This window comes from Salarias fasciatus, chromosome 15 (assembly GCF_902148845.1).
Source record: "Salarias fasciatus chromosome 15, fSalaFa1.1, whole genome shotgun sequence".
Taxonomy (NCBI): Eukaryota; Metazoa; Chordata; class Actinopteri; order Blenniiformes; family Blenniidae; genus Salarias; species Salarias fasciatus.
The window spans coordinates 5,149,546-5,170,369 of NC_043759.1; the positions used below are offsets into that span (position 1 = coordinate 5,149,546).

The 20,824-nt window shown below is 45.3% G+C and overlaps 2 protein-coding genes across 2 annotated transcripts in view; both read right to left on the reverse strand.

The window, feature by feature from the left end:
- The window catches only part of LOC115402266 (uncharacterized), a 185,726-nt gene extending 173,049 nt beyond the window's left edge, over positions 1–12,677 (reverse strand). The window contains 7 exon segments of the mRNA XM_030110780.1: positions 4,025–4,945; positions 5,046–5,199; positions 8,335–8,470; positions 8,473–8,507; positions 8,609–8,782; positions 8,863–10,654; positions 12,624–12,677. Coding sequence (XP_029966640.1) covers positions 4,025–4,945; positions 5,046–5,199; positions 8,335–8,470; positions 8,473–8,507; positions 8,609–8,782; positions 8,863–10,654; positions 12,624–12,660 — 3,249 coding nt within the window. The 5' untranslated portion in view covers positions 12,661–12,677.
- Positions 1–20,824, reverse strand: part of LOC115402059 (NACHT, LRR and PYD domains-containing protein 4C-like) — an 868,403-nt gene that overhangs the window by 690,392 nt on the left and 157,187 nt on the right. The window lies entirely within an intron of this gene.

Consider the following 20,824-nt stretch of genomic DNA (forward strand, 5'->3'; position numbering starts at 1 on the left):
TTCTGTCATACGATTTCCTCTTCTATTTAATATTGGCTTTATTGACCTAAGGGGGAATTGTGGAAATTTACAACTTCTATTACTATTCTACTGTCTTCTGACCTATTTAACATTATGGAGAAATACAGCTTGTGACTCATCAAATCAAATCAAATCAGATTTTATTTATATAGCACTTTTCATATTAATAAAAACAACGCAAAGTGCTGAACATTAAAAACAGTCATAAAAACAAAAAGAATAAAAACCGCGCCATCAAACAGTATGCACCACACTCACACTCACACTCACACTCTACCATTAATTCGCACAGAACAGAGGAGACATGGCATGGCACTGAGCATCTTAGGGAAAACGCCACCAGTGGGGCCCCCCACACCAAGGGAAGTCGAGGGTCAATTAAAACTGGGGCCCCAGCGCCCGACCCCCGACCCCGACAGACCAAGGGAACTCGCACACCAAAGTGTGGAGCCCCCCAGGCCAGCCAGGACCAGAGGACCAGGGCACAGTAACCCCAGCGTTGGACCAGGACCAACTCCCGGTGTGAAGGACCCCCCTGAGGAAACACTGGAATTAAACAGCTAAAACATAATAAAATATGACACGAAATTAAAATAAGATAATAAGATAGGATTATAAAGTAAAAAAAAAAAAAAGTTGAATGTGCATAATAAAATAGAATAAAATTACATAAATGAGAATGGAATAAGAGGACTATAAAAGGTCAGTTAAAAGCCTGATTAAAAAGGTGTGTTTTCAACCTCCCTTTAAAAATATCAACGGTCTCTGCGGTCCTGAGGTTCTCTGGCAGGCTGTTCCACAGGCGGGGGCCGTAGTGGCCAAAAGCCGCCTCACCATGAGTCTTGGTTCTGACTTTAGGAACACACAATAAGGCACTGCCAGAGGACCTCAGGGCCCGCGAGGGTCGATAGGGTAAAAACAGATCAGCTAAATAAGAAGGCGCAAGGCCGTTAAGACATTTAAAAACTAATAAGAGAACCTTAAAATCGATCCTGAAGCGGACAGGGAGCCAATGCAGCGACTGTAAAACCGGTGTAATGTGGGCCCGCCCCCTGGTCCTCGTCAGCACGCGTGCGGCTGCGTTTTGTAATAGCTGGAAGTTTGAAATATTCTTTTTGGGAAGACCAGAGAGCAAGGCATTACAGTAGTCTAATCTACAGGAGATAAAAGCTGCATTAGCACCTCTGTACTGGCCTGAGAGAGAAACGGGCGGACTCTAGCTATGTTCTTAAGATGATAAAATCCAATCTTAGTTATGTTTTTTATGTGTGGAATAAAATTTAGCTCAGAGTCAAAAATCACGCCCAGGTTCTTAACTGATTGTGCTGGTTTAAAATCCCGTAATTTTGGTAAAATCTTCTCTCTCTGACCTTCAGGACCGATAACTAAAACCTCAGTCTTGTCCTGGTTGAGCTGTAGGAAATTCACTGCCATCCATGACTTGATGTCTAAAATACAGTTAAAAAGGGTTTCTATTGGCCCTGAGTCATCAGGAGACACGGCGATGTACAGCTGAGTGTCGTCAGCGTAGCTATGGAAACTGATGCCGTGTCTCCTGATGACGTCCCCAAGTGGAAGCATGTGGAGATTAAAAAGTATGGGACCTAAAATTGAACCTTGGGGAACCCCACACCTAATTTCATGGGTTCCTGAGGAACAAGTATCCAAACTTACATAAAAACATCGATCTGTGAGAAAAGAACTGAACCAGTTAAGAACAGTACCAGAGAGGCCCACCAGGTGACTCAGTCTATTTATTAAAATGTGGTGGTCTACTGTATCAAATGCAGCACTCAGGTCCAGTAGAACCAACACTGTGAGCTTTTTATTATCTAAATTCCACCTGATATCATTTAAAATCTTTAAAAGGGCCGTCTCGGTACTGTGGTTCACTCTAAAACCAGACTGATGTCTTTCTAAAATGTTATTAATCATTAAAAAGTCATTGACTTGGTTAAAAACCAGTCTTTCTAAAACTTTACTTAAAAATGGTAAGTTGGATACTGGTCTGTAGTTATTAAAAACATCGGGGTCTAAACTGCTCTTCTTCAGAAGGGGCTTCACCACCGCCGTTTTAAAGGCAGTGGGGAAGACGCCCGTCTGAAGAGAGCAATTCATGATATTCAACATCTGTTCTTCAAGGAATCCATAAAGTGATTTAAAAAGTGGTGTGGGGATGGGATCTAAAAGGCAGGTTGTTGATTTTACTTGGGAGAAAACTCGACCAAGAGTCCTCGCGTCAACCAGGTCAAAACTGTCCAGTGTGTCCTCAGGCATGGACAACGGTTCAGCTGTGTTCGCTGATAAAACCTGTTGGGGTAAAAGACTAGACCTGATGTCCATGATTTAGTTCTGAAGTGGTCTGCAGAGTCTTCACAGAGAGCGTCTGTTGGCTCCTTAAAAGCTTTATTAAAATGAGTGCCAGTTAAAATGTTGAAGGTGGAGAAGAGGAACCGGGGGTTGTCTTTATTGTCTGAAATAAGTTGAGAGAAGTGGGAAGTTCGGGCCTGTTTAACTGCATTATTGTAAATTTTGAGTTGTTGACGTAGAATGTCGTGATGTACAGTCAACTTGGATTTTCTCCACCTTCTTTCAGCTCTCCTGCAGTTTCTTTTCAGTTTGATGACTATATCATTTCTCCTCCACGGGGGTTTGGAATGGCCCTTGATTGTTTTAGTTAAAAGTGGAGCGACTGAGTCCAGACTGGACTTCAGTTTACTGTTAAAATCGTCAACAATAAAATCACAAGATGCAGGTAAAATCACTGCAGGAGTGCTCTGTAAAATCTCTATAAAATCTGCAGCCACTTCAGAAGTAAGGTAGCGTTTCCTCACTGTTCTCACCGGGGCTTCCTGCTGGTTAAAACTGGTGATGTTAAAAAACACACAGTAGTGGTCAGACACAGCCAGGTCAACAACAGAGGACACACTGATGGACAGACCGTGGGTTATAACCAGGTCCAGGGTGTGTCCTCTGTTGTGAGTTGGCTGTGCGACATGCTGTTTAAAATCTAAACAGTTTAAAAGGTTTAAGAATTCTCTGGACATAGAGTCCGAGTTGTCATCAACGTGTAAGTTAAAATCACCAGTTATTAAAATTCTACTATATTTAGAATGAATTATTGTTAAAAGTTCTGAAATTTCACAAATAAAAAGACTAGAGTATTGAGGGGGTCTGTACACGGTTAAACACAAGATCGGGGGACTGCTAAAAATAAAGGTGTGGTGCTCAAAGGATGTAAAACTGTTAAAAGCTACTGTACGCGCACTAAATGAAGTTTTTAAAATGGAAGCAGTCCCTCCACCCCTCTTACCCTGTCTGGTTGAAAATAAAAAGTTAAAACTCGGTGGGGAAGCCTCAGTGAGGATAACAGGTGCATCGGTGCCAAGCCATGTCTCAGTTAAAAGCAGACTGTCCAAGTTATTATCTAAAATAAGATAATTAATAATAAAGGATTTGTTTAAAAGAGAGCGCACATTCAGCAGGGCCATGTTAATGGTGGTGGGCGGACTGGATGTGGCTCTCGGTGAAGTTTCACTGTTAAAAGAGTCTTTTTGTGTTTAAGAACAGTCCGGGGGATGTGGTGTCTGCACGAGGTGATAACTGGGATGCTGTGGATAGTGTGTGGTGTGTCCGGGGGCAGTGAAGGTGTGTGAGGGGTGTGTGCGGCGTGTGGTGGATGGGGGGGGCTTGCAGGTAGTCAGTCAGTGGGGGATGTGTGGACTGTGTGCTGAATGTTACCTGCTAAAATGGAGCTGCCCAGCGTGCTCGGGTGAAGTCCGTCCTGATGATAAAAAGCTGGGCGGTTCCAGAAAAGGTTAAAATTATCAATGAAATAAAAGTTGGAGGCTGTGCAGGAGCGCTGAAGCCAGGTGTTTAAGCCGAGCAGTCTGGAGAAGCGTTCAGCGCCCCTGGAGAAGGTCGGCAAAGGTCCAGAGATAAAAACCGACCTTCCACAGCTCTCCAACAGGTTAAAAAGGTCCTTAAAATCCTGCTTGGTGACCTCCGACTGCCGCCGGGCCGTGTCGTTAGTCCCGACGTGGACGATGACCCGGCGGACAGTGGAGGGGAGGGACTGCAGGAGCTCCGGGAGATCGTGTAGGATCGTGGGGACAGTAGCACCAGGAATACACCGCGTGATGGCGTTAAAAAAGCGAATATTCCTGATGCTACTGTCCCCAACCAGGAGTGTTGTGGGGGAAAAGAGGGGACGGGGCGGGGGCGGCTGTGGGGCGACGTCGTGGGTGTCCGGGGCGGCGGTGTCAGCGCCCAGGGCTGGGGAGCGCTCCGCCGGTATAGCGGCGCCGCCGGCAGCAGCAACCTCGCTGCCGGAGCAGTGGTCCTGGCCCTGGTTCTGGCTCTCCCCGTGGTGGTGGCTCACGGAATGCCTCCTCACCGCCTCCCTAATCAGCCTCAGGCGGGCAGCGGAGGCCGCGGTCCGGGGCGATCGCCGCCGCTCCGGGACCGGCGGGGAGCGGCCCGGCTCCCTGGCCGCGGCGGGGACATCCTTCTCCGGGACAGCGGCCCGGAGCTCCTTCTCCGAGGCCGAAGTGGAGTTGGCCCGGGCCGCGGCGGAGTGATCCGTGGCCGCGGCGGGGAGCTCCTTCTCCGAGGCCGAGGAGGAGTGGGCCGCGGTGGAGGGAGCCATTTCCGGGGCCGGGGTGTAGCGATCCAGGGCCGTGGCGGAGCGACGGCAGTGCTTGGCGGTGTTTGGTGGCGTGGCTTCCGGGGTGTCGTGGCGGCGAGCGGCGGACCCGCCAGAGGACGCGGGAGCAGCAGCGGCCGCAGCAGACCGCGGACCCTCACCACCCGCCGGGCTGTCATATTGCGCCAGGGCGTGGAAGCGGTTCGAGAGGGGCAGTGGAGGCAAAGCCGCGGTGGACTTAGGCTTGTGGCCCCGCACCACCACCTCCGCCCAGGAGCGCTGATGGTCCGGTGTTGAGCAGGAGGAGCCAGGGAGCTGGAGCGGTGGTGGTCATGAAGGACGTGATGATCATGGATTGTCCTTCGGCCAGCGTCCGGGCCTGCTCCAGCAGATCGTCTTTTTCCCTGAGCTCCTCCGACAGCCGGCGGATGTCCTCCCTCAGGTCGGAGACGATCCTGTCCGCCTTCACGACCAGGGGGTGCAGGCGAGGTCCGCGGTGCAACGCTGCGGCCATGTTGGGCTGGCGGCACGGCCTCGCACACCGGTACCCACGGGCACACGCCTCAGTCCCTGGTGCCCGGGTTCACTACCGGTGTAACCGTGCCGACTCATAATCTTGCTCTCCTAATCAAACATATGCTAATGTTCATGCAAGGAATCTTTGAGTATCTCTGTGCAGAAAGACAACTCCTGATCAGGCGGAGCGGCTGTGCTGGACAACAGGAGGAACACCGGATCCACATCAGTGCGAGAGACGCAGAGGCCCCAACCAGCCCAAACCAGCTCCAGGGATGTGTGACCCCATGAGAATGAAAATATCACCCAGTCTGTGAGCGGAAGACTTCATAAATACACACACATTAGATCAGACATGGCCTTTTGCTCTGACTCTGTCAATGAGGGCTGCTCACAGACAGACTAGGGTGTCCCTCGTCTGGTCCTCTGTGTCAGAGGACCAGAATTCTGTCTGGAGGCTTCGCACAAATAAATTGTAATCAGCGTTGGAAATCTGCATTGGGACTCTTTATTTCTGTGCTCTATTTGGGATCCAAGAAAGAATCTGTAGGGTATGAGGAGCAATCGGAGGGGAGCCCAGCCCGGCACCGGAGGGAAGAAAACTCCTTCCTCGACAGTTGTCATTCTCCTTTAATAAAGGGGTAAAAGATGTGAAATCAACCTCAGAAATGTGTCGATATTCAAAATGTTTCAGATCATTCCATTGCACAGAGTTTACTTTGTATTGATATGCAATCTTTTAATTTTGTGGGGGAAATTTGTTTTATTGTGTTAATATATGTTGTTCAGAAAAGAAAAAGATTTTAAAAAATATAAAAATTCCATTGGGGCAAATGACCTGTTCTACACTGATATGAAAATCCTCTGAGCTTCTGGACTCAAATGATATTAATGAGCTGCAGACTTTTCAATAAACTATATTGGTTACACTGCTATTGTGAATAAAACCAATCTTTCATTGATTGTGTTTTATTGAGTACTTGGTTTGAGTCGTGTGTTTTTAACTGCTTGAATTCAGATGACCTTGAGTGACCTTCCATTCTTAAAGCAGAGGATTTAATCTGATGTGGGTCCATCCTTTGGAGCTGGAACAGCTTCAACTCTTCCAGCTTCAGGAGTGTTGATGGGAATGTTGAAGCGTTCTACTAGAACAGGGCTCACTCTGACTCTGGATGTGGTTCCAACAGACTTTGCTGGACGGATTGGAAAGAAAAATCAAGGTGGAAGTTCAGAGTTCCTTCAGAAACACTAATTCATAAGGACCCATAGTTTAGGACAGATATGAGACAGGAACCTCACAGAACAACCAGTGTGTGTTGAACATGATGATAAATAACATTTTTCTGTCCAATATGTTCACAGGTATCAAGAAGTCACAAGCAAAAGGGAGATAACACGATGGCACATGTTAAATCCAGGCAAGTTTATTCATGTCAATTACTGATTCATCATTCAATAAATGGTTATTTTTTCCCCCTCAGAAACACTTGTTCATATCATCACAATGATCAAACAGAAAGGTCACATGATCACAAATAGAAGCAGTGAACTGAACTTGTGGGGAACCATCATGGAGCAGTTCATTCAAGCTGCTGTTCATTCTTTTAGCCACCAGGAGGCACTAAAGAGGTCAGTGTTGGAAAGCTTCTATCCAGGCTTCAGAGCTTCAGAAAGCTTCATTTGTCCATCAGGATTAAAAAGAGCTTCACTTCCAGCCTCTCAGCAGACTGACAGACTCAGACTCTCAGTCAGACTCTCCTTCAATAAGTCCAGCTGAAACCAGACTGGTCCAATCAGGACCGGCTGGACTGGACCAGAAGACAAACATCATACTGGGATCAGAAGAGTCCTTTCCTCACCGTCTCCGTTGTTGCTGACAAAGACTTGAGGAGGTTAGAAAACGTCCTGAAACTTAAACTGACGACATATTTACAAAGTGTTGGAGGCTCCGTCTGTGAGCCCTGCTGAACTCCACTGATGTTCTCTGGATCTCTGATTGGTCCTGACAGGACTGCTGTCAGAGACAGAGACCATCCTTCCTACAGAGGACACAGACTCACTGAAGAACCAGAGGAACAGAGTCTAAATCCAGCATAGAGAGGTTGAGTGAATGTGGTGTTGAAGGTGTAGAGGTGGATCAGAGAGTCAGAGGAGACTCTGAAGAAGGACAGAGAGCCAGCAGGACAGTCCACATACACTGCTGCTCTACCAGAGGAGGAGGAGGAGGAGGAGGAGGAGGAGGAGGAGGAGGAGGAGGAGGTGGGTGTTATTCTGTCATTGTGCCTGACATAGTAACCTTGATCATAGCAGATCAGACTCCAGGACTGATCATTTCCTCCAAACACACACTCCTGACTGTCTCCTTTCCTCCTGATTCCTCTGTAACTCACTGATATAAAAACCTTTCCGCTCCACTCAACCTCCCAGTAACATCGACCACTCAGAATATTTCTGCACAGCAGCTGAGGGCAGTCATCAAATCTGTCTGGATGATCAAGATACAGCTGCTCTTCCTCCACATGTGTGACCTTCCTGTTGTTGTTGGACAGTTTGATTTTTCTGCTCATTGAGTGTGTTTCCAGTTGAAGTTGAGAGAAATCTGATGGAGAGAAAGAGAGAAAAATCATCCTCTAACACATGTGATGGATTTCTTCTCTCTGGACTTCCTGACATGTTGTTCATTCAGAGAAAGTTTAATGAGGAAACTTTTTGTCAGACTTCTCATTTCAGTAATGTTTGAATGAATCAAAACCTTTGATTGAAAGACAGACAGACACTGTTTGGTCCTCATCAGTCAAACTTACACTTCCTCAGACCAGGTTTTAACCTCTGCTCTCCACCATGGTCCACCCTGCAGGAAGAAAGACAGTCAGAAGGGTTTCCTCTCCAACATGAGTCCTCACTGCTGTTCAGCATGAAGCAGAGCTCCTCAGTTTGTCAGAGGGACACAGAAAGTACTGAGTGAATTCATAAGTTAGTAAAATAGATAGTGAACATACCAAGCTAACTACAATACTTGACAAGTAAGAGACAGGTTTTCCAGCCAGCAAAAAAACTGGCAGATTAAGTAACTGGACCACAGTCCACCTATTTAGGACCACTGTTGTGGACAATTTCAGTCTCCATGATGAATTCCTGTTGTGTGTCCATACCTGAGAGTCTCCAGACTGCACTGTGGATCCTCCACTGCAGCAAACAGCTTCTTCACTCCTGAGTCTCCTGGATGGTTGTAGCTCAGGTCCAGCTCTCTCAGATGGGAGGACTTGGAGCTCACAGCTGAGACCAAGAAGCACAGCCTTCCTCTGAGACCAGACACCCTGACAGACTGGAGGCACAAACATGGCATCAAGTCAGCCAGGAAGAAGGAAGATCCTCCACATGATCTGCACCAACATCAACCTGATCAAGCAGCAGCTGGATCCTGACCTGAGAGCTTCCAGTTTACAGTGAGGACTCTCCAGTCCAGAAGACAGTAGCTTCACTCCTGAATCCTGCAGGTCGTTGTTACTCAGGTCCAGATGTGTCAGACTGGAGGACTGAGAGCTGAGGACTGAGGACAGAGCTCCACAGCTTCTCTCTGACAGCCCACAGCAGCTCAACCTGAAGAAGAACCAACAATGAAAACCAGATCAATGTTTCTCATGGACTCAGTTCTACATATTTGTTCTTAAACCACGTACAGAGCTTTGTTGGAGACTTTGACCACTGGCAGCAGCTTCAGAAGAGCCTCCTCTGAAGCAGAGTATTTCTTCAGGTCAAACTCCTTCAGATCTTCTTCTGATGACAGTAAGATGAAGACCAGAGCTGACCACTGAGCAGGAGACAGTTTGTCTTTGGACAGACATCCTGATCTCAGGGACTGTTGGATCTCCTCCACCAGAGAACCATCATTCAGTTCATTCAGACAGTGGAACAGATTGATGCTTCTCTCTGCAGACAGACTCTCACTCAGCTTCTCCTTGATGTACTGGACTGTTTCCTGATTGGTCTGTGAGCTACTTCCTGTCTGTGTCAGCAAACCTCGAAGGAGACTCTGATTGGTCGGCAGTGAAAGACCCAGGAGGAAGCGGAGGAACAAGTCCAGGTGTCCATTTGGACTCTTCAAGGCCTCGTCCACTGCTCTCTGATGGAGATGGTGGAGTTGAAGCTGTTGTGGAGATTGCTGAATGGTTGTTGTCTCTTCCAGCAGGTTGATTCCAGACTTGATGAAGGTCTGATGGACATGAAGAGCAGCCAGAAACTCCTGAAGGCTCAGATGGATGAAGCAGAACACCTTGTCCTGGTACAGGCCGCTCTCCTCTCTGAAGATCTGTGTGAACATTCCTGAGTACACTGAGGCTGCTCTGAGATCGATGCCACACTCTGTCAGGTCGGGTTCATAGAAGATCAGGTTTCCTTTCTGCATCTCCTCAAAAGCCAGTTTTCCCAGAGACTCCATCATCTCCCTGCTCTCTGGACTCCAGTGTGGATCTGTGGCAGCTCCTCCATCAAACTTGACCATCTTGACTTTGGCCTGGACCACCAGGTGGTGGATGTACATCTGAGTCAGAGTCTTGGGCAGCTCTCCTCCCTCTCTGCTCTTCAACACCTCCTCCAGAACTGTAGCAGTGATCCAGCAGAAGACCGGGATGTGGCACATGATGTGGAGGCTTCGGGAGGTCTTGATGTGGGAGATGATCCTGCTGGCCTGCTCCTCCTCTCTGAACCTCCTCCTGAAGTACTCCTCCTTCTGGGGGTCAGTGAACCCTCGGACCTCTGTCACCCTGTCCACACAGTCAGCAGGGATCTGATTGGCTGCTGCAGGTCGTGTGGTGATCCAGAGGCGAGCAGAGGGAAGCAGTTTCCCCCTGATGAGGTTTGTCAGCAGAACATCCACTGAGGTGGACTCTGTAACATCAGTCAGGAACTCAGTGTGCTGGAAGTCCAGAGGGAGTCGACACTCATCCAGACCGTCCAAGATGAAGACCACCTGGAAGTCTTCAAAGCTGCAGATTCCTGCTTCTTTGGTTTCAGTGAAGAAGTGATGAACAAGTCCCACCAAACTGAACTTCTTCTCCTTCAGCACATTCAGCTCTCTGAAGGTGAATGGAAATGTGAAGTGGATGTCCTGGTTGTCTTTGTCTTCAGCCCAGTCCAGAGTGAACTTCTGAGTCAGGACTGTTTTCCCAATGCCAGCCACTCCCTGTGTCAGCACTGTTCTGATTGGTTGAGATCTTCCAGGTGAGGCTTTAAAGATGTCTCCTGGTCTGATGCTTGTTTCTGCTCTGTCTGCTGTCCTGGATGCTGTTTCAATCTGTCTGACCTCATGTTCCTCATTGACCTCTGCAGTCCCTCCCTCTGTGATGTGGAGCTCTGTGTAGATCTGGTTCAGGAAGGTGGACTCTCCTGGTTTAGCGATCCCCTCAAACACACGCTGGAACCTCTTCTTCAGGCCACATTTCATCTTCTGTTGGCAGACTCCAGCAGACGTTCCTGGAAATAAAAATAAAGGGTTCAGTGTGTTTGACATTGAATGTGGAAATGAAAGTAAGTTGTTGATGTTTCTCGTCCATCTGATCATCCAGCTCTTCAGTAGAGACCAAACAGCCTCTGATCTGATGTGAATGTTTGCATGATATGAACAGCAGAGTTCAGGAAGACACATTAGACCATTGTTGTCTCAATTTTTGATGAGTGACAACATAGACTTTTGGTTGTGTTCTTTCCTCCTTTCGCTGGCTTCCCTTCCTGCTTCCCATGGTCCCGGTACTGGTTGATATCAGCTGCTTTCAGTGGAGCTCCTCAACTCCTAATGTTAATTTCCATCTGTGGTCTGACTTCGGACTGTTTTCCATCTCTTGTTTTGGACTGTCTAGCTCAGGGGTCTACAATCTGCGGCTCTGGAGCTACATGAGGCTCTTTAGTGCCTCAGTAGCGGCTCCATGAAGCTTTCGCATTGTGAAATGTGATTAAACATTGAACTTATCTTTATTATAGTGTCACATACTGTTATGCCACAGCACGATTCAACATGATTTTATGACTCCTGGTTAACAAAGGGCTCAAAGAAAGGTACAAATTGGGGAAAATGATCTAAAACCACAAGAAATAGGGTAAAAATGATGGAACACATGAAAAACTGTAATCTGTAGAATTTCTAAAAGACAAGAATTAAAGCCAGTTGGAAAATGCATGAAAAACTTCTTAAAAAGCGGTAAAATGGTTGAAACAGCTAACATTTCTAAATAGTCAACACAAAATGCTTGAAAAGGGGAGCTGAAGTTTTAAAATCAGGTGCAAAAAGATGGTCAGTATAATAACATGTTCCCTACTCTGAACTGTGGTTAAATCTTCATCGATAGTTTGTGCATCTAAACTAAATTCGAAACTTCATAAGACTCATTTTATGGGCTCATAATAATAGTAATGATAATAATAATAATAACTAGAACTGCATGAAGTGCTGATCGGGGGCCAAGCCTCCCACACAACTCGGACCCCGGATTTCTTGAAGCCCGCAGAAGCTCGCCACGAGGGACTCTGGGCTTTCATGCCAACCAAGGACCTCAAGTTTGGTGTTTCTAGCATTCATTATGACCAAGATATGCAAAAGTTTGTGTTCAGCCAATTAGCTAGTAAAGTTTAGTCAAGGGTCATTTGCACGTATTTTGTTGGAGCAAGATTCTACTTTAGGTCAGAACAATCTGAAGACTGTATCTGCCAAGTTTCGCGTGGATCCGACAAAACCCCAAGGAGGAGTTTGAAAAAATATGTTTTTCAGTTTTTGCAATCTCGCGATAAAAACTCATGGCAGAAATGGTCGTGGCCTAGCCCAAGAGATTCAGTTCTACTCAGGGAATGAGAGGATATCAGTTTTTGAAATGTGCGACATACAGCGTGGGAGTTACAGCCCAAAACACGTTTTGGGCTGTAACTTTTTTTGATTTTTTGTGTCCTCCGTTGGGGCGAGGTTTTGGACCAAGCCACCATATTGCACCGCCCTCCCATGTATGGTTTGGTCTGCAGCAGGACTTTTAGGGGCATAATAATAATAAAAATAATAAAAATCTTTTCAATTACAATAGGGTTCCCAGCATAGCTGGTCCTGGGAACGGCGTATGCAATGCATACGCCGTTCCCTGGCCATCCGTGGCTTGGCCCCCTAATAATCATAATAATAGTACATTTAATGTCCAAGTGCCTTTCAAGGTCGTTGTACAAAGATAAAACAGGTAAATAAATGTAGCTTCAATGACAGAAAGTCACAAAAATGGATCTTTTGGTGGTCAAGGTTGCAGACCCCTGTTCAAGCTGCTTCTGTCTGAAAGTTTCTATGTCTGATCTGGAAATGCACTCTGATCTTTAGACTCTGTTCCTGCTCTCTGCTCTCCAGTCACTCTTCCACCTGAAAACATTTCTCTGTTTCATCTCCATCCTGTGAAATGAGATCAAATCCTCTTACTGCTCCACAGACGCTCAGCCAGCTCCTCCTGCTTCATCCTCCTCAGGAAGTCCAGTGTGATCCTCACTAATGACTCTCTGCTGCTCCTCTGCTTTTCATCCTCATCCTCTCTCTCACTCTCTGAGCATTCTGGGTAATCTGGACTCAGGAGCTTCTTCATCTTCTTCAGCTCCTCCTTCATGAAAGTCACCATGTTGTCCTCCAGCAGCTGGAACAGAGAAACATCTGGAGTTAGACAGATGGAGATGTGAGTGTAAATCCAGGATGGACAACATGTGAAGCAGAGTCAGACTTCATGTGGATCTCCAGCAGAAACAGCTTCAGCATCAGTGAAGGCTGGAAGCTGGATGAAGGTTGGACTGTTTCACTCTGGACCTGAATGGATCTAAGAAGCTGAGAGTCTGCTTTAGGGCTGCACGATTAACCGACACCTCATCGAAATTGAGGTTTAGCTGCTGCGGTAACCGAACCGCACAGGGCTGAGGTTTATAGAGGCATTTGAGTGACAGACCTATCCGCCAATCAAAACGTTCGATTCTCGCATTCCGGCCCATCGGCCAATCAGAAATGACAATAGGAAGCAAGTATGTGTGCACTGCACTGCTGCAGCTAACTAGCGTCAGGTTGCTAAAAACAAACTGTGTGCTTTGCGGTGTCGTGAGGAGCAAAAAGTTTGCATTGTGACTCGTTCTCGGTGTGAAAATGGCTGAGATGACAACAGAAGAGGGAGCAGAGCAGCTGGTATTATAAAGAACTGTAGTTCCGTTGTTTGGACTTACTTTGGGTTTGAAAAAAACGACGTGGAGCAAAAGCAAGGAAAACTGTGTCGCCGTGCAGCAGCCAGATCCAGAGGAAACACATCTAATTTATACCAACACCACTACACAATTAATAGAAACGTTGACAAGTCGCAGGTTATTCTCTCTCTCACCCGATCGCCCCACAGCCCTCATGTGGATGCTCTCATCTTTCTCCATGAAAATATGAAGCTGCAGCCCAAGAATGTGAGGGAAGATGACCCAGAGTAGGATTACTAAACTGAGTGTGATCTAAGAATATTACACCAATAAGCATTTTTTTTTTACCCTTTATCATTAGAGGCTGGCGAGTTCTTTTTTTTCTTTTTTTTTTTTTTTTGCAAGTTGAAGTTGGTTTCTGATTGGTGCCTATTTGCGGTTCTGGTTTTTAATTTCCATTTATTTCACACTGAAAACTGTTACTAAACTAAATAATGTTCTGTGAACCATGCAAGCAAGACCAGTATTGAATTACAATTTGGACAGCATTGAATTTTCATTAATTTTCTTTTATTTCATTAAAACGCACTCTTTTTTTCCAAACGTGATGCAGACGCGCACGGTGGCGCCTCGCTGCCGCTGCCTGAAGCTTTGTCAGGTTAGTTTACGTTAGGTTATTTTATGTGTCAACTTGAGCAAGACCATGTAAAAGTAACAATTATTTTTTTACCATAATTTTAGCAGTTTTCTGCATTTGAAAGTATAAAATGTGAAAATCACAAATCGAATCGCAATCGCATGATTGGTCACAAAAATTGCAATTAGGTTTTTTGTCAAAATCGTGCAGCCCTAGTCTGTTTCATGTTTCAGCTGGAAGTCACAACAACTTCTTCTGTCTCACTGATGTGACAGTAAAGTGTTGGATGGAGACTTCTTCTCACCATAAAGATGGAGTCCAGATGTGTTTGATGCTGAGGGGCGGAGCCTCCACGGAGAACCTGGGAGCTCTGCTGGCTGACGCTGCAGAAACATGTTGACTTTGTTCAAGCTGCTGTTATGATGATGAATCCTGACACAAACACTGATTCTCACCGCTCATCAGCACTTCCTGCTCCAGGTTGAAATGAAATGGGTTGCCTCATAGAATGGTCACTCTTCAGGGACACACAGCTGGATGGAAACTCAGAGTCAGAGCTGAAAACAAACACAACATCAGGAACAGACTGAGTGGGAAAATGGGAGGAAGATTGGAGGATGAAGGGAAGAATTGAGAGTTTCAGACTCTGATGGTTCTGAGTGAGAACTATTGAACAGTTAGAAACTTCAGCAGGATTTTAGCCTCAATGACATGTGACTGAATCATTTTTTTAAATGAAGACATGGAATTCAGACAATGGGAAATAAAACTCACTGTATTTTAAAATCAATTATGTTTTCCTTGGACCAGTCACTCTTCAGGGACACACAGCTGGGTTCAACTTCAGGCTCTGACCTAATACAAAAATTCGAAGATTTTAGACGCGCGCGCGCACACACATACACACACACGTTGGGTATGGCTATTCTTGTGGGGACCTTCCATTGACTCCTATTCATATCTAACCCCTTACCCTATCCTAACCCAGACCAACCAATGCCTGACACTAAATGAATGTTTTTGCTCTTTTACTTTTTTCAGGAACAACAACACCGCCAAGAAAACACTGTTTCCCCTCATGGGGACCCAAAAAATGTCCCCACAAATTGTGCCTGGTTTTCCTATTGTTGTGGGGACATTCCCCCCCCCCCACTCACACACACACACGCTGATGATGGAGGTCTCACCTCTGAGCTTTGGTCTGGTTCTCATGTTCTCCACACAGAGTCCTTTTAGAGGGACGGACTCCCTCCTCTCTGTCCTCACACTGATCCATGGCAGAACACACACCTACACACACATACATGCACACAGTTAAATATGAGCATTTTGACGGCCCGTCTGATCTACAAACTACCGTTGAATGTTCCTGAAGGAGACCTGATTTGGGTCTCCAATAGAAAGTGTCCCAGTAATGTATTGAAAAAACATTTGTGTATGTGTGTGAGTGTGTGTGTCTTGAGTCATCCTGACTCAGGATGAAGTTTGTCTGGATGTTGTCTGGAGAATGAGTGAGGTTGGAATTAGGGATGGGACGAAATCTCGTGTCACGAGATCTGGCGAGATCGAAATGCTGCGAGATTGAGAAAGTTTATATAAAGGCAAAAACTCTTTATTAACTGGAATATTGACGGAATGATACATTACAAGGCGCACAGCCATATAAACACGTGCAAACCACTGAATATGCTCATATTCATATTTAAAAACCCGGTCGAAAAGGACATGAAATACTGTTCTGCGCATGTTCTATCTGCAAGGAATCTTGGTCTTTTGAGTACACAAACTACTCGTGATACAGTTTAATTGATACGACATAAAGAAAATGTGCGGAAACGATCGTTCAGTTCTTCTCTTGTATTGAAAAAACGGTGCATCGCATCAACAAACATTTTACCACGTCTTGCCGGCTCACACTCTTTTTCTAACAACATGCAGAGAGAGCCTGCAGCGGCTGCGGCGCCCTTCTTCCTCTGTGGTGTCTGTGTAAAATAAGGTTGAAGATGCAAACAGTGCACCTAGTGGCATGAAGTGCAAATGCAGTCATGGCGTCGTCTGTGCGCCGCGGTTTGAACGGGAATAGGCGAACTAGGCGGCCGCCGAGGGCGCAGTGTAGAGGGGAGGGCGCCGTGGCCGTACAAGGGGCGCCCCGACGCTCCGTGTTCCGTGAAATGAGACTGCTTATAGGGTGGAGGTGGAGTGACTGTCGGTCTGGTGCTCCATCATCAACCTCATGCTGAACATCTCCAAGTTGAAGGAACTGATCATCGACTTCTGGAGGCGCAAACTGGATCATTCAGTTAATAAGAACAATGGGGACAGGGTGGAGATGATGCCAGACTTCAGGTTCCTGGACACCTCCATCAGTAAAGACCTGAGCTGGACTGCTAACTCCACATTGATCCTGAAGAAGGGACAGCAGAATTTAATTCTAAAAAAAAAAACTGTTCTGGTTCTGTCAGTCTTTGTGTTAGCTATTGATTTTGGTTTTGTCAGTCTCTGTGTTAGTTATCGCTGCTGTGATTTCGGATTGTTTTCTGTTGTATGATATGTTGTATTGAATTGTGAATTATGCTATCTTTACCTTGTAAATAAACTACCCCCCAATTTGATATTGGACCTTGTACAATCTGTAAACCTTTATGTCTTCACTGTTTCCTCTTTTTTCGTGTTGCACTGTTTGCAAGAGCTGCTTCTATTTCAGATTTCATTGAGTTTTATTTACAGTGACAATAAGTGAATTCTGAACCTGATGTCAAACTTCACTCCAACACAAACTCTGAACGTCCACAAGCCTCCAACACCTGGCTCCACCAGAAAATAATCAAGCACATGAATATTTAGTCCATTTCTACACAAGGTAGGTGTGTGTTCAAAGGTCTCAGCACACAGACAGGAATGTCACCAACTTACACTGTGTGTGTGTGTGTGTGTGTGTGTGTGTGTGTGTGTGTGTGTGTGTGTGTGTGTGTGTCTGTGTGTGTGTGTGTCTGTGTGTGTGTGTCTGTGTGCATGCGTGACATCACTTGTTCAGTACATTGAAGACTGACATCAACATGAGCCAATCAGAGTGAAGGAGGGTTGAAGCCCCGCCCACTGCAGAAACTGAAAGTATGAATACTAAACTTGTTTTTTGTTTTGTTTTTTCAGCCACAGCAATATGTGAAGAAACCATTATTTAACTCCTGTAAATTTGGTTTAAATGTTTGTCCAACACGTGAATCAGCAGCTGTCAGGTTTGTGGTGGTGTGAATGAAAGAGACAAAGTTAAGTTAAAAAGTCTGCCGTTCTGTTCTGGAAGCTTCTAAAGAGCTGACAGATTCTCACCTGAACTCTCTTCACATCTTCTTCAGACTCTTCTCCATGTGTGAGGAAACTGAGGAGAGAAGAAGCTGCTCTGTGTTCCTCTCAGTCCGTCTCCCAGATCTGATGAAGACAAAATGTTTTCAGCTCTGACACACCCAGAGGAGGAAATTCTTGAGTTGAAAACCTGTTTGAAACCTGTTTCATGACTCGAATCAGAACTTTAAAGTGAACGTGGAGTTTTAATGCAAACATTGACAATTTATCTGGTGTCAGAAGTTTTCTCTTTCAATAGTCAGTGTTGAGCGGGTTACTTCCAAAATATATTAGTTCCCCTCATTTGAAAGTAATTAGTTGCATTAAAATATTACTGTCTCTGAATTGTGTCACTCCTGCATACCTTTGATTTACTTTCACCAAAATTAACAGCAATATGACTAAACTTTTGAAATGTAGTTCATTGAATCTGATTAAACATTCAGTGGAGGGTGGTGGAGCATCAAGACTGCAGACCTCTGAGAACATTGATTTATTGATCTGTGTTACGACCAGCTCGTGTCGGAGAAGGTAAAAGGCAGTAACAAAATGCCACAGGAGTTACGTGGAAATTGAAGTTATTTATTAGCCAAAAGTAAGAACAAACGGGAACAAAAAGACTCTAAAGTAGAGCTATCAAACCACAAACACCAAGCCAAAAGGTAACTAAAAATAAAGGTAATGCAACAAGATTCCTGAAACCAAAAACAGAAAACCCAAAACCCAGAACTGAGAGCCACAAACAGAAACGAGTGCCTCACTAACTGACAGCGACAACTGTCAACTGACTCCAGGAGGCACAGGAGCGTGGTTGGTTACAGTCTGTGTCCCGTCAGCCGCTTTTAACTCTTCGGGTGAGTTGCATCATTGGCTGACGAGCTGCTCGCTGATCAGGCTCCCCAGGTGCAGGCAATGAAGCGATGATTGGTTCCAGCAGCAGAAACCTGGGATAATACTGCAAATACACTGACCATTTCCCCATTTTAAACGCAACGCTGTATGTATCGTCCCTGTTAAATAAACATTCAAATAAAAAGTCACACACACTCACACACCTATTATGCATGCAAATTTTCTTTTCGACATCAAACCTGGTGGCCCAGTGCTTGTAGATGCACATATATTCTCCGTCTGTGTCTCACGCTCCGCTTCAGTCTTTTCTTCTTCACTCTCTTCATCTGCCTCTCTCTCCTGCTCTGTGCCCTCTCTCCGAAAATCAGTGTCTCCCAAATCCTCTGGCTCTGTCCCTGTGGTTCTCTCAACACCATCATTTGGCTCTCTCTCATCTGCTGATGCCTTTGTCGTTTTGGTGCAGAAATAGGATGAAATGTCCTTTTTCCTCTTCATTTTGAACAATAGACACAAAGCAATGGAGAGGAATACACAACACCTCAGCAACCCAGAGTATAAATGACATTATAATAGGCTACTATTGTGGGCTTGCCTGATTTTGTGTTGTGTTATGTTTAACTAACGTTCGCTAGAACCATGCAATCAACTCAAGCTGACATTGACGCCTGGTATGGCGGGCTGCTATTATAATTTATAGTTAGTCAACAACATTTCTTTACCTAAAGTCATGCCTTGTAACAATACAATATTGTTCTTAGTGGTTCCGGCTGCCTCTCGTTGGGTTGCTTTCATGAAGGCTGCTTCGCGCTTGTCTTTGTTCAGCGGTGCAACGCACTAAAGTATCTCACTAGAATGTTAAGCCGCGCACAGTAGTTCCATCTTCTGCGTCAGCACAATATCATTACCATATGATCGTCATTCGGGGGGGCACGGGGGGGTCCAGACTCACTGCTGCAGGGGCACTGGCCCCTGTTGGCCCCTCCCTAGAACCGCCAATGGTGCCAACTTCATCAGGTCAAAACAGTAAAGGATTTTTCAGCCCAAAACTTTACACAATGAGACAAGACTCAGAGACTAAAGATTCAGACTCTGGACTCAAAGATTCTTCAGGTGTTTGGAACACTCAAACACAGACTGGTGTGTGTTTGTGGCATCCACTAAAGTTTATATTTGACCCATTCAGCATTTTACCTTCCAGCTAAACCATTTTTATCCCATTTTCTGTACATCAGTGGTTCTCAGTGTGGGGTCCAGACGAGTTCTGACTCTGCTTAGTGACCCAGAGTTAATTTAACAATAAGAAACCAAAGGAATCCATCAGGACCACTGAGACTGTCAAGGCTGAGAATGACTAGTTTTCATACAATTAAGCCCCAAAACACTCAAACCCCAGGTACACTTTGAATTAAAGTTTGTTTTAGTCAAGATTTTCTTTGACTAGAAATGATTTAGTTTCTCCCAGAAAGATAAGATGATGTACAAGAAATATTCTTCTGGGAAAATATAAATTAATTCTGCTTTTATTCACTTTACCCCTTGAAAACTGTCACAATTACCAGGAAACTCCAAAGTTCTAAAACATCCCAGGCGTCCAAGCTGTTTTTGAAGCATCTTAATTCCCCTGATTGATCATAAACTGTTGTTTCAATGAAGTCAACACATGAAAAACAGCAGCTGGTTTGTGGAAAGTCAAGGCTGAGACAAAGGAACTCACTGAAGATGTGGCTGCTCATTGTTTTTGCTCACAAGTCAGATCGTGGTAATAAAACCATATCTACATGTTTTAGTGAAGAAATGGTGAGGGGATCAAACATGGTGGTTTAGCAGCGGCCCTGCTGGAGTCCTGACTCAACTCCAATGAAGAATCTGTGAAGGAGATAAAGGCCGGAGTGAAACTCTGGAAAACCCTCCAACCTAAAAGAGTTCGAGCTCTCTGCTGAAAATAGACAAAACAACAGTGTAGACATGCAGCTGCTCAGCATTCATGACGTTTGTTGTTAGAACCGGTAAAATACTTTTCTACTGATTATCAAGAAGGGGATGAATTATTTTGAACATGGCACTTCTTTTTCAAATTAAAAGCTGAGATTGCTTTCTGTCGTCAGTGGAGCTTCTTGTACATCAACTTACTGTCTCATAAAAAAAGAAAAAAAAACTTGCTGGTTGAAGGAAACTCACTTAAAGCCAAGATTTGTCTCGAGTATAAATCATTTCAGCCTCAAGTGTAAATTCTAATCCTTTCCAAGCACAGTCAACAGAAATGACCACTGTTGGACAGCAGGGGGCGCTGGAGGTCAGTGAGCAAACCTCATGACTTTCAACAATGAAAGCAGACCAGTTTTCAGTCAAGGCCTTTCTCCTCACACAGTTCAACAGAAAACTGACGTGTGGAAAAACACCAACAGTAAAACACCAGACCCGGCATGGCTCATTTTGAGAGTGTTTAATTTTGAATTCTGTATTAAAACACTGCTTTACCAGTAAACATTACACGTCTGCAAGAAACATTTAAATAACTAAAAAAAAAAAAAAAAACATCTGTAAACAGCATTACTTCTGTCCTACTCAAACCACACGCAAAAAAAATCAAAAAGTGAGGCGGAGCTGTTGAAACACTTCTAAACTGCATGCAGTTA